Source organism: Phallusia mammillata, chromosome 1 (genome assembly GCF_965637545.1).
Source record: "Phallusia mammillata chromosome 1, kaPhaMamm4.hap1.1, whole genome shotgun sequence".
Classification (NCBI taxonomy): Eukaryota; Metazoa; Chordata; class Ascidiacea; order Phlebobranchia; family Ascidiidae; genus Phallusia; species Phallusia mammillata.
This window is the reverse complement of record NC_137252.1, coordinates 5,651,123-5,663,676: the sequence shown is the minus strand read 5'-3', so window position 1 is coordinate 5,663,676 and position 12,554 is coordinate 5,651,123. Positions and strand designations below refer to the sequence as shown.

Sequence of the window (12,554 nt, the reverse complement as noted above, 5' to 3'; positions counted from 1 at the left end):
GAGTCAAAATATGACCTGACATGCTGATGAAAGTCATAATGCTAATCGGAAGCCAACAACAGAAGTTAGTTGCTATGATTTTGTTCTCCATGCCATAGATCTGATGGTTCTTCGCTTTCACCAACCCTCCATCGCGGGATTTCATGTAAATCATCACATACGCGGTGGAGATGTACAAAAGCGCGACAATGTTAAAAATTTGTTTGGCAGAACAATTACCGTTATACTTACTAATAAGGAAGTTATCAAGGTTATTGATTGCTGAAAATCATGTAAAGCTTTATATCAATTCCAAAACTGTTGTAAGTTTGCCTGGTTCATTCTGCATGCAATGATGTGACTGCGAGTTTTAAAACAACCCAGTGTTTTTTTCAGTTTTTTAAAAAGCTTTCGCATTTGAAATCATTTGCCATGCTCTTCCTTGCGTTGTAATTTTGTGATGCAATAAGTTAATCTGTAATCAGTTTTTGCAAAGCAGCAGCTGTGCAACGTTCTACCCTAATTTCAAGATTGTGATACTTCTTTACTTGACTGCTAAGGTTTTAACTTCATCATGTTGTAGGATGTATTTGAATAATATAGTACACACGGAGTAAACCAGCTTTTAAGTCAACCCACTCGTATACACTCCATACGCATTTATTAACAAGCGGCATTCAAAATAGTGTGAACTTGGTATCATGGTTGATGTTTGAAAACGACAACCTGTTATTTGGGGTGACATTGTTTTAAATTAACTACACAACAAGAGGAGAAGAAAGGGTGTTTTGTATGCGGACTAATTTTGGAAGTTTATTTTAGTATTATCGACAAACAGTCGGATGAGAGGACGTTCTGTGTGACATGTTTTGTGTTTATAGGAGAAGTGCTGTTTAAATCAGACTTTCGAGCTTTTTGAATTTCCCGTAGCGCATGGTTGCTCTTCGCTGGAAGCAATGAAATTAGAGTTCTTCCTTGTAGGCAAGCTGACACGATCTATTAATTTCTTTACATTCATATAGATGGTCTGTGGGATGTTGGTGTAGATTATGGGGTTGAGTGAGCTGTTGATGGGAAGAAGGACGATCGCTGAAACTGCGTAAGAGTCTGGAGTCAAAATGTGACCTGACATGCTCATGAAAGTCATGATGCAAATCGGCAACCAACAACAGAAGTCGGTTGCTATGAGAACCGTGATTTTCTTCTGCATGCTCTGGGTCTGATGGTTCTTCGCTTTCACCAACCCTCCCCTGCGGGATTTCAAGTAAATCATCACATACGCGGTGGCGATGTACAAAAGCGCGACAAAGTTAAACGTTATCACAATTGATGACATCACATTGACGTTTGATTCCTCTTTGCTGATGCGGAAGAGGCGAGGAATGCAAACACTACTGCTGCTGTAATAACCGAAATAGTTGTCCCACGTGGGCGCCAAAGAGCTGTGCCTCGACTTTAAAAAGTCAGCAAGGTCAACCCAGTCATATGACATGACCTGTGGTTGAGTTTTGTTTTCGAGGGCACCGATGCGTAACGCGAACTGCCTGACGTCAGCGATTGAGACTTGGTCAGTATGAAAATACGGACTTGGCGTGATTTGAGCGCTGGTGATCATATCGGATGAGAGGACGCGGGAGAGTGGAAGCAAAGCGATGAGGAAGGAGATTAGCCAGATGATGCAGATCCACATCATAACGATTCGTGCTCTGACGCTCCGCGAGTTAAATGGATTGAAGACGCTGTAGAGTCGATATGAAGTGATACAAACCAGGGTAAGGACCGATGTTTCACTCGAAACTACCGTCAAAACACCAACGGCGTTGCACAAATCGCTTGATCTCCATACTTTGTCAAACAGACAGTAGATGCCTGAAAACTCAACCGCTTTAATCCCGATCACCAGCAGAACGATCCCCATCAGCAAATCCGACACGGCAAGATTAAATATCAATACACGATTTATTAATCCCAACTTGATACGCGTTTTATTGCTAGTTAACCGATGGAAGTGAAGTGCCGTCTTCATCATGACTGCCAGGTTGCCAAACAACGCGAAGACAGCCATGAACCAGACAAGAATCTCCAGGGCGCGGACTTTGATCATTTGTTCGTTGGATGCAAGTGCGTCGTTTTGCAGGTAGGTTGGAGGACATTCGTCCGAGGAATCGCTGCAGTCAGAAACACCGTCGAGGACTTTGGTCGTTGGGACAAACAGAGGTTTTTTGTTGCCGCAGTAGAAGTGTGAGATGGTCGAGCAGTTCACTTCATCAGTCGAGTTCACGCAATCGGACACGAGATCGCAGGTTTTCTCTACTGGAATGCTGATGCGATCGCGAAACCCTGCATACTGTGACACATTAATGCAAGTGGATTAAGTTTATCTTAGACTTTTTGTGGCGCATCAAAAACGAAGGTTAAATGATTTGCACCCCAAATAATAAAGCTTCCCACATCGGGATTTCTGACCCTGCAATGTCTCAAAGCTTGAGTGTAGTACGTATTTATTTTTTTCGATTTTGCTCATTACTGTTTCAATTTATTATCTCACTTTCAAACGCAATGTTGAAGTGAAGAAATGTTAGTACGTTAGAATTACTCACAGACAAGTTTTGAAAGACATGTTTTGACAACTGAGGTTTAGTTTTTTGCTCTAAATTTGTGACTATTAAAAAAATGTTTTGCTGACGATGTTAAGAAAAGCGTTGCTAACGAAGTTAATAAATAAAAAAACTTTCTTGCCTTCTCCAGAATAAATCTTAGGTACACAAACGTCAAATATTACCTTGAAGTATAGAGTTCACTTTGCCGGCGTTGCACTTAAACTGGTTGGGACAATTTGTTTCGTCGTATCCTTCTCTGCATTCGTCTATCCCGTTGCAAACCGATTTACCGAAGATTACGTCCACCAACGGAGTGCACCTTCTCAATTCAAACCATATTTGCTGACCTCCAATCATACTTGCAGGAACTTGAAACTGGAAATCATAAACAAATACACACCGTGATCACTGTACATCTTTACAAGTGACAAAAGACAACTGTACTGAGTCAAATTAGGAAAAGGGTGCAACGCAAAACCGAAATAATTGAACTCCTGGAGTTAGAATCGAAATAATAACCATCTGATATTGCAAATAAGATTTTTTGAGATTATAAAACCTACGTCAAAACTGGCAATTTGGTCGCATATCGGAAGTCGGTTGCTGCAGTTTGCTCTTTCGCTGCATTCATCCTCAAACACAGAACATTCAACAATACCATCACACCTGTAAAGTACAAAGCACACAAGATTTAATCTTGCATTTTCGTTTTGTTGTGACTGGTTTCTAAATTCTTGGAATTGGTTTCTTTACGCTAAGTTATTGATGCAATAGCATTTTTGCAGTTAGGTGCAACATTTAAAGTTTGTTTCGTTTGTAATACTGTACTCCAAACGTCACCTTTTTGTCAATCAAGTTCAAATATTTTGTCATATATTTGCTTTTTTAACCTACTTTTTGGCTTCTACTGGAAGCAACGAGTCAACAAGATCCTTACTCAGAAGCGTTGAAGCAATAGTTTGCACTTCAGAAGTAATAATATTGCATTGAAAATCTGGAATCTTTCTGAAGCTGCTCCGTTTGGTCTCTTTCCCACAATTCAGCTCGTCAAGCTTCGTGATTGGACAATCCACCTTACCGTCACAAACTTGCGACTTTGCAACACAAATATTCTCAGAACCGCATTTAACTTGTCCTTCACTACAATAAGAGCAAGGTGAGCTTCCAGGGACTCCGTAGCAAACATTATCACACAGATAGTTTGACGGAGCCGACGCTGGGACACTTTGCGCACATAGGCATTCGTCTGTGAGATCGGGACAGTCGAAAATTCCGTCACACAACTGCTTTGGTGAAATGATGATGTCAGAATACAGACAGCGGTGACAAGTGAAAGTTCCGTTTACGAAACATAAGTCGGATGCGTCTTGGCAGTTTGGATATTCGTCTATTAACGACCATTGTGGAATTACGCAGTATTCAAGGCGATTGTCAAGCCCAGCGATCAGCTTGTTGCATTTAAAACCAGTAACTTGTCGCACGTCTTCGGTATTTCCTGGGCAGTCTGAGTATTCATCACACGAGTAAGTCCGGACAACGCAAGTGCCAGGATCATTTGGGCAGCGAATCATCCTCGGCTCGTTACAGCTCTCAATCTCGTCGCTGCAGTCACCGCAGTGATCCATGCCGTCGCACAACAAGGAGGTCGGAATGCATCGCTTGCTGTTGTTGCAACGGAACTCTCCCTCCACACAAGTGTCGTTCTCAGTCCTCGGAACTTCGTCACTTCCGTCCTTGCAGTTCACGAATGTGTTGCCTCGCCACGAGCGGGGAATACAACGACCGTTGTCGAGGCATTGGAATTCTTTGTCTGGAAAGCATTTGAGAGCTTGCTTCTCATCAGAAGCATTGGGACAATCGTTATATCCGTCTAATACTCGATATCTTGCCAAGCATCTCCCATTTGACTCACATCGAAACTCAGTGTCATTGTGACAACTTGTCAACTTTTCAACTTCATCCCGACCATTGGTACAGTCCTTCACGCCGTCCAGAACCCACTCTCTGGGAATACACTGCAAGGGCGCAGTGTTGTTTTTGCAACAAGAGAATTCTGAGATATCGCACGAGGCAAGACTCACTTCTTCGTCACTTCCGTCCTTCACCACCATCGTGTCACAGTCACGCTTTCCGTTCTGCACCAGCCAACGTGGAATACAAATCCTGCTGCGCTTGCATGTGAACTCTGCAACAAACAAACGCCAATGATCGAGTAATATCAGTCGTGTATTACTCCAACGTTACCACCGTATTCAAAGGATTTCAACTTTTTAACTTATTTATCTGAACCTTATGTTTTTTGTTTGAAAACAATCTGGAAAAACTGTTCCAAAAAAAAATTCGGATAAAGTTTAATTCACGTTCCAGACTTTACTAACAGAAAAATGCCAGTGCGCAAACACTACCTTTTTCACCCCCTACTTTAATAGCAATGGCGAGAACCAAACACAACCGACATGATTTACTGCTCTAAGATGGTTCCTGAAATCGATTTTGATCACACAATTGTGCATGTATGCCCAGGCTTTCGTTTTTACATAATTTCATGCAACTGTTGTTATTATTTTCACAATTTTCCAGAGGCGAGTCCTGACTGTGAATAACTTTCAATGTTTTTTGCTCTCATCTTACCTGAATCATTCCTGCATGGTAACACCAAGATTTCGTTCAGTTTGCAGCTTTCCGGTGTGTTAACCAGGTGCCGAGGTACGCACTTTTGTGACAAGCGGCAGACGAATTCATCGTCGTTACATTTGAGGGAATCTTTGAACAAATAATGATAGTGTGTGAAATTATTTGAAGTGATTCATTCGATAAGTTTGCTAAAAACGAGTTACACAACTTTCATATTTGATTTTTTGCAGCATAAAGTTTTGCTGTTGCGTAGCACTTGTTTGGCAAAAAAACACTGCAAGCTATACAAAACCATCGCAATGTCTTTGCATTTGATGTTCATGCACTTGTCAAGATATGCCACATCAACAATTCAAAACAAATCACGAACCCATGTACTCATCGCTTTTGTTAGTTCCCGGACAGTCTGGGTGATAATCGTGAACCATGTACCGTGGAATACACAAGTTGGATCCAACGCAGCGATGGTATCCGTCCTCCTCTCTGCAGAGTGACTTACCAGGAGCGCTGCTTACTACAAAAACAAATGTTCGCTTGTGGAGTTGTGGGACGTTGGGACTTTTGTACGTTTGTCGCGCCAAGATGTGTTTTCAGACCCTCGCCTAATGTACCGTGGTTAACTGTTAACATATTTGAAACCCTGCTGTAGCTCTTACCTTGTTTTATACAAATACAGCATAGATACAGTAGGATCCCAACTTTGGCCATTATTATACTCGAGCTGCACTCAATCTGCGAAAATTTGAATACATGACGTCAAACCGTCGGTAACAAAGTTGATAAAAAGTTGGTGATAATAATTTGGTCACCGACTTGACTTTGCATTGTGCGATAAAAGATTGATGAAAATCGTTCAGATCTCATTTACATTTTAGCCAATATGATGAGAAATCAAATATTGTTTTAAATTAAATGAAGGAACGTAACCGAAATAAAGCTGTAAGGCAACAGAAATAAATCCTAGATCTTGTTCCACGCGCAATCAATAAACCTGTTTACATGCGTCGTCTGCAAACGGATCGGATTAAGCCTCAAGCCGGCTTGAGATTTGATCCGTTGCAGCGTCCTATTTACATGCGCATGGCGCAAGGCTCGATCCGCTTCACCTTGTACGGTGAACTTACCCCAAAAATAGTAATTTATTTTGCTTTGTTGAGTAAAAGGGCGTTGTTTAAAGTAAATCGCAGCCATATGGCAATTATGCACCTTTGTTTACAATAAGACAAGAAATGCTTCACTATTTAGATCATTTTGTCAGAAAAAATTCAAGCTGTTAGTGCAGAAAGAAGTCTTTATGTATTGTATTTGTCAACTAAAATGGCAACAACTGTTTCTTGTCTAAATTGTAATTGAGGTTTCAGAAGTTGCTGGGTTTTCCTGTAGTCATAAAGTTTAATTCTGAGTAGTTCACTGTGAATCTGTTTTAAGCAAGTGAAGCATAATGTCATTAAACAAGGTTGGGAAGATAGCCATTACATTATGTTTGAGACTGTTAACCAACTAAACATTTCCTGCAGAAGACATTGTAGGTGTCAGTAAAGTTAGGTTTGTTGGTATTTCTGACTGCTTTTTAAATCACCACTCATATTACTTGAAAATTGTATTAAAACAAAACATGTATCAACCCAAGTCACAAATAGGTAAAGCAAAGTTACAACAACACTATATAAAATAATATTTATTCAGGTACATTTTTGGTTTCATTCATTCAGCAAGTAAAACATGTATTTTTAGTTGCAAATCTTTTGACACTATCAAGAGGATGATGGTAATGCTATGTCATAATGTACAACAGACCTTAAAGATGTACTTAATTTTTTTAAATTCTTAATATCCTTGCTTCTATGTTTGATGAAGTCTGTCATGAATTTTACTCTTTACACATTTGATAAAGACATATATATCTGAACCTACACAAATGAGTACTGGTCAAAAAGCGGAAGGACACAACAACATGAATAAATTTACAGCACCATGGTGCCTAATTAAAATACAGACACCACATTAGTTATCATTTTATCACTGTTTTGTGTGTTTGGTGTTCTATTGTGTGAATACTGATATATTTTTCATTTAGTTGCCATATCTTTCCACAGTTATCTTTACATGGACTCCACCATTGCCTTTCTGCTTGTGTTCACTTTCGTTCCCAAATAAATCCGAAAATGTATCATGTTCTTGTGTTGATGTTTGTCCTACAAAAAATAACATGTGATTGTGAATACAATACATAGTAATGGGTGGTGCCTTAGTATCATTATAAAATAGTCACATGTTATTATGTAGGTGTTAGTCCCACAAAATAAAACTTAACATGTGTTTGTTAATACATTTAACAGTATATAGCATTGGGTGGTGCCTTAGTATCATTACAAAACAGCCACATGTTTTTTATGTAGGTGTTAGTCTTACAAAATAAAACATAACATGTGAATGTGGAATGCAGTTAAAACCAATACAGCATGCTATTCAAAATAGCCACACAATTTTGTCTCACTGTATAGATTTTGTTCCAGTTATGACAGAATGGCTTTACATTTATAAATCACATTTACATCTGCTTTGTGGTGTTGTGTGGTGAAATAGTTATGACATGCAACTACTGTTCATACTCACTTGCATTGCAAATCAATCCTGATCTAGTTTGTTAATTTCATCAAAAAATGTCCACTTATTTAGATGCTGCTGTTGCATTTCTGCAAAACTGGGTTTAAATAATTTTACACTTAACAGAAACATGTTTCCTGTATAGCAAAACCAGCATTGAGGTAAAACATTTAGTAAACCTTGTAACTATTTTTCTTGAAAGATGTATATTTCGGAACAAGATTACATTTACATGTCATACTCTACCATTTGTTAGGCATTTATATGTCATGTATATAATACTTCCAGAGACTTTGCAGAGGGGTTTCTACATCTGCTAACATCAATTGCCACTACCATATATTAAGTACAAAACTGAAGCTGAACAAATTAACATTTTTCTAGTTGGTCAACCTTCCAGCAATGGGCCTGACGACTATACTTTCCCGTTGCACATTTCGCCTGATCGGCAATTTAGTCTATTTCTGCAAAATATTCTCTGATGCAAAACAAATAAACTTGCAAATAACCTATTTTTACCCTCCAACTAACCTGACAACACAGCAAACAAGCCTTAACAAGAAGGCGGATTAAGCACGAAACGGATCAAACCACCTAGTCGGGGCGGATTGAGCGTGAAGCGGATTCAATCCGTTTCAGCGGCAAAAACGAGAGAAGCGGATTGACGAAACGGATTCGAATCCGTTTCAAGCGTCCATGTAAACAGGGTTAGTGTTATTTACCCTGATGAAAGCGACCTGATATATGACGTCGAAACGTCGGCTTATATAAATCCCTAACGTTTAGCGCATTTCGAACATTTGCAATAGTCTGGAAATTTACAGTTATATTTCTCGAGGTAGCCATCAAAATATAATCAACTTCGATTCACTAGCTCACTGCTCAAACAGAAACTCAAAACAACTTCCTTAAACCTATATCAACAAAAATATACGAAACTAAACACACGACGAGTTCAAACTTCCTTAGATCTGACAATGGGGCGTGAAACGTGATCTGACGTTGATAATATTAATGTCACGAAGTTTTAGATTCACATAGAATTTGTGCAGTTTTCTTTAGTTTCCCTTCAACCGTTGGATGTTTATTCGTGATGCAACGAAGTTTGCTTGGTTTCATAGCTTAAGTCGATTTAAGAAAATGTTATTCCTCGTCCCTTTGCGTTCAGCAAAATAGAAAAAAATATTTACTTGATCCACCATGTGCCTCTGACCACAACACTTCTCTAATTTAGCAATTTAAACCGGCTCGAAGTAAGTTTACAGTGCACGTCTTGAATTGGCACACCTGGCAGAGGACAGCTTTGTGTTTTTAAACTGACTGAAACAGTCAATAAAAGACTTGTAAAACCGTATTGTTAGCTAGCACTTTGTGCCTGTTTATGCTACCACAAATAATCTTAATATGCAAACGGAAATAAGGATACTTTACAATCGCCTATTTGCCCTACAACTTACAAGATGGGAAAAATAGTGTGTTATTGTTACAACACAAGTGCAAGAGTACTAACTGAACAGATCCAGCTTCGAAATCCAAATAATGATGTCCTAAGATACACAGATTTTATTTTAATTGCAATCATGCACACGACATATTCACAAGCACAACTATACTTTACAATCAAGTTACTACACTACATACAAGTTATTATAGTTTATGTCACAGTAGTAGACGGTTGCGAAATTAGAGTTTGAATTTGGCCCGAAACTTTAAAGTATAAGCCAGTTTAGACGCAAAACCAAGAATTACCAAAGTGAAATTGCGACAAAACGTGGCCAAGTGTAAAACCTACCCCGAATCAAACCCGGTTTGTTCAAGAGCAAATACAAACCTGACCGGAAAAATTGACCTGATTTACGATTATGGTTAACGTATTTCCAAATATCAAATTATTAAAAACTAGAAAAAAACGTTTATTAAAACATCAATTTTCGATGTTTTCATCCCACGCACGTCGTTATTTTTCTTAATTTTACTTAATTTTACTTTTCCTATTATAGGTCAATTAGCCTTTATTTTGGCGTCGATCTCCTGTCCTCACAAGTCAGGTCGTGAAAAAGTGGAATTGTTTCCTGTAAAGTTTGAAGGTGATCGTGCGGCTGTTGTTCCACAGCGCTACACAATGAGCAGTCATAACCGCATCGACTCGATGATCCTACAAACACATCATAATCATTAAGTACCACAATTGTGCTTAGTTTATGTGTCAACTGATCATAGCATGATGGAATGTGCAGTGTATGGCAGGGACCAAAAAACAGCCTACGTCGTACCGGATATAGGCTATGTATGTCTTAAAAAATTGAATAATGAAGGGAAACCAAATAGAAAACAGTACACACAGAATAACAATGTCGGTACTGGCACATTACAATTGTTTGCATCCTGCCATTATGAATTATTGCTTCTCATTGGGCCTTATCAGGCATACACTGTGTTATTCAGGTACAAATCTTTTTCTCCTGTTTTTTCTGTTTGTTTGGTCTAACTTAAGATTATTGGGTTAGCTGTGATTTGTCTATTTGTATTCAACATTAAATTTTGGTCAATAATTGATTTGTGCAAATCAAGAGTTTGCTTTGTTTTATTAATTGATGATATTGACCTCTTTCTGCTGATTCCCCACATTGTATCAAGTGCTGACGTTTACATTTTTCTTGATCCCGTTTCATCCAACCATCCAAGGCAGTACGCATAACGTCTTTGCTATTCATCTGTTATACAGAAAAGTTTTTCTAGTCTGCTAATTCGTGTAACCTATTAGCCTCTAAATTAATCTGTAAGTTTAGTAAATTTCAAATTGGTGGGACCTTGCAGTACCAAATCTGTTAAAGTTTAAAACAGCCTATAAGACAAATGTCGGTATGTCAGTAAGTCAAATCATATGTCGTTCTGACCCCTACAAAACCGGGAAGCAAAAACAATTTCGTGTACTGAAACTAACAGATTGCTTACACAAAGTGGTTTCCACTTAAAATAATTTCGCACATCCGTGAAATCAAGATCACCGAAGCTATTATAGTCATTGCCCACACAAAACTCGTCAATAGAACAGTATTGTAAAAACGTTATGACACTGTAAAATAAAAAAGTGCGAATTCAAAAGTATTTTATATCATTGCAATCTCTATTTGACCGAATTAGGTTTAATTTATTCCTGTTGATTACAGTTGCAATCAGCTCAATGATTTTTTTTCAAATAGCAGATTCTAAATAGTAGGCTTGTATTTATGTATGTTGTATACGCTTCAAGTGATAATTATGCACAATATAACAGATAATTAAGTTTTTAAAGATATTTTTGTTGTGCTGTGCAATACAACATGTACATGTATTTCTTCAACAACATTTTAATTATTTCTCAAACAAAATGTGCTGAGTCATGGTGCCTTTTTCCGCATAATCTATATGTTGGTCTTGTTTTACAATAGGGACAGTTAAAGTCAAAGACAGCTCCCTTTTTGTTTATTCATTAGTAGTTTTGGTAGGGATAGGTTTATTCCAAAATTACACCCTTTGTGATGATTTTTTTCTGGTTTGGTTTGTTCTAAGACTTCATACACTGTTCAACAATGTGACCCAATATTTTTTATAATTATGTTTGGTTCACTTTGTTTTTCAATTTCGGTTGAAAAGTCACATGAAGTATTGAAGTTGGCGTCGGTTTTTGTGTAAAAGTGAAGGAAATTTACTTTAAGTTTTGAAATCTACATCTAAAGGCAATAAAGTTGTCGTGTAGAAGTGAACAAACATTGTTAAGAAGTCTTGTCTAGAAACACATGTAGTGATAAATTTAACCAGGCCGTCAAAATATTAAATGGACGCCTATAATAAACTAAATCAAGTTTTGGGGGAAAAAGTATGTGGTATAGTTTACGGAGGAAGCCACCTTGATTTTATAGCTGTTTCTAGTAATGTTTTTGTTACCATTAGATTTTTACCAACAATTCAGGACAACAAAATAGGTATAGTTCTTATATTGTTTAAAGTACCAAAAAACTCTCATTAACTGTTTCATAGTTTATCTTGGTGCATCTTTCGTTTATTGTTTTGTGGGCAGTAAAATCAGTTAGATATGCAAAAAAAGGTATTGATGTGTATCCGCGTCCACTTACTTAAGACTAGAAATGGACTCGATGCTTTTCTTCCCAAACAGGAAACGATGTCATTCTGTTTCTTATTGGCAATGGTGGCCGGGCCAACAACGAGTGAAGGATCCGGTAAAGCGTAACAGCCCTCCCTGCTACGCGACGATGCCGCGGCAAAGTTAGGAACGTTCTTTTTGATCATTATGAGAAATTCAGGAAAAATTGGCACGCCTTTAAACACAAATAAATGCTTGTGAGTTTAACAGTTGATGGAATCGTTCATTTCGTTTCCTACTTAATGAAACACCAAGCTTGCAGGAATTCGGACGACTCTTGTGTCACTTCATAGCTTCGGTGTTAAACGGAACAATCAGTTTTGACCAATACGAATTTTGTCATAATAAAGTAATGAAATCACTTGCATCAAACATATAAAAGAAATTTGTCTGTGTTCTTGTATAGGACAAACAGTTCCGGTACAGGGCATATGGTTTTTTAATTTACATTTTACAAGTTTAACCATGAAGTTATTACAATTAAGGCAACAGCCATAAAGCAAGTTACCTGCTTTGAGAAACTCCAACTGAACTTCGGCAGTTTGCAGAAGGTATTGGCAGTAGTAAGCTTCTCCAGGACTAAGGTCGAA

General features: G+C 38.2%; 1 protein-coding gene across 1 annotated transcript; it reads right to left on the bottom strand.

The window, feature by feature from the left end:
- Positions 1-877: 877 nt before the first annotated feature.
- Positions 878-5,921, bottom strand: LOC145219620 (uncharacterized). Its single transcript, XM_080086981.1, has 7 exons — positions 5,870-5,921; positions 5,584-5,727; positions 5,211-5,342; positions 3,474-4,764; positions 3,143-3,245; positions 2,781-2,954; positions 878-2,326 (listed from the first exon to the last, which is right to left on the bottom strand). The coding sequence occupies exons 1-7, from the start codon at positions 5,919-5,921 to the stop codon at positions 878-880; spliced, it is 3,345 nt and encodes a 1,114-aa protein (XP_079943107.1).
- Positions 5,922-12,554: the final 6,633 nt, after the last annotated feature.

What these genes read in the sequence shown, in the direction of transcription:
- LOC145219620 (XM_080086981.1), bottom strand. Translation starts at nt 5,921, where the DNA reads ATGGCCAAAGTTGGGATCCTACTGTATCTATGCTGTATTTGTATAAAA. An exon ending in CTTCCAGTAGAAGCCAAAAA is followed by an intron (nt 3,246 to 3,473) that starts GTAGGTTAAAAA and finishes TGTACTTTACAG; the next exon opens with GTGTGATGGTATTGTTGAAT. An exon ending in ACCAAATTGCCAGTTTTGAC is followed by an intron (nt 2,955 to 3,142) that starts GTAGGTTTTATA and finishes TATGATTTCCAG; the next exon opens with TTTCAAGTTCCTGCAAGTAT.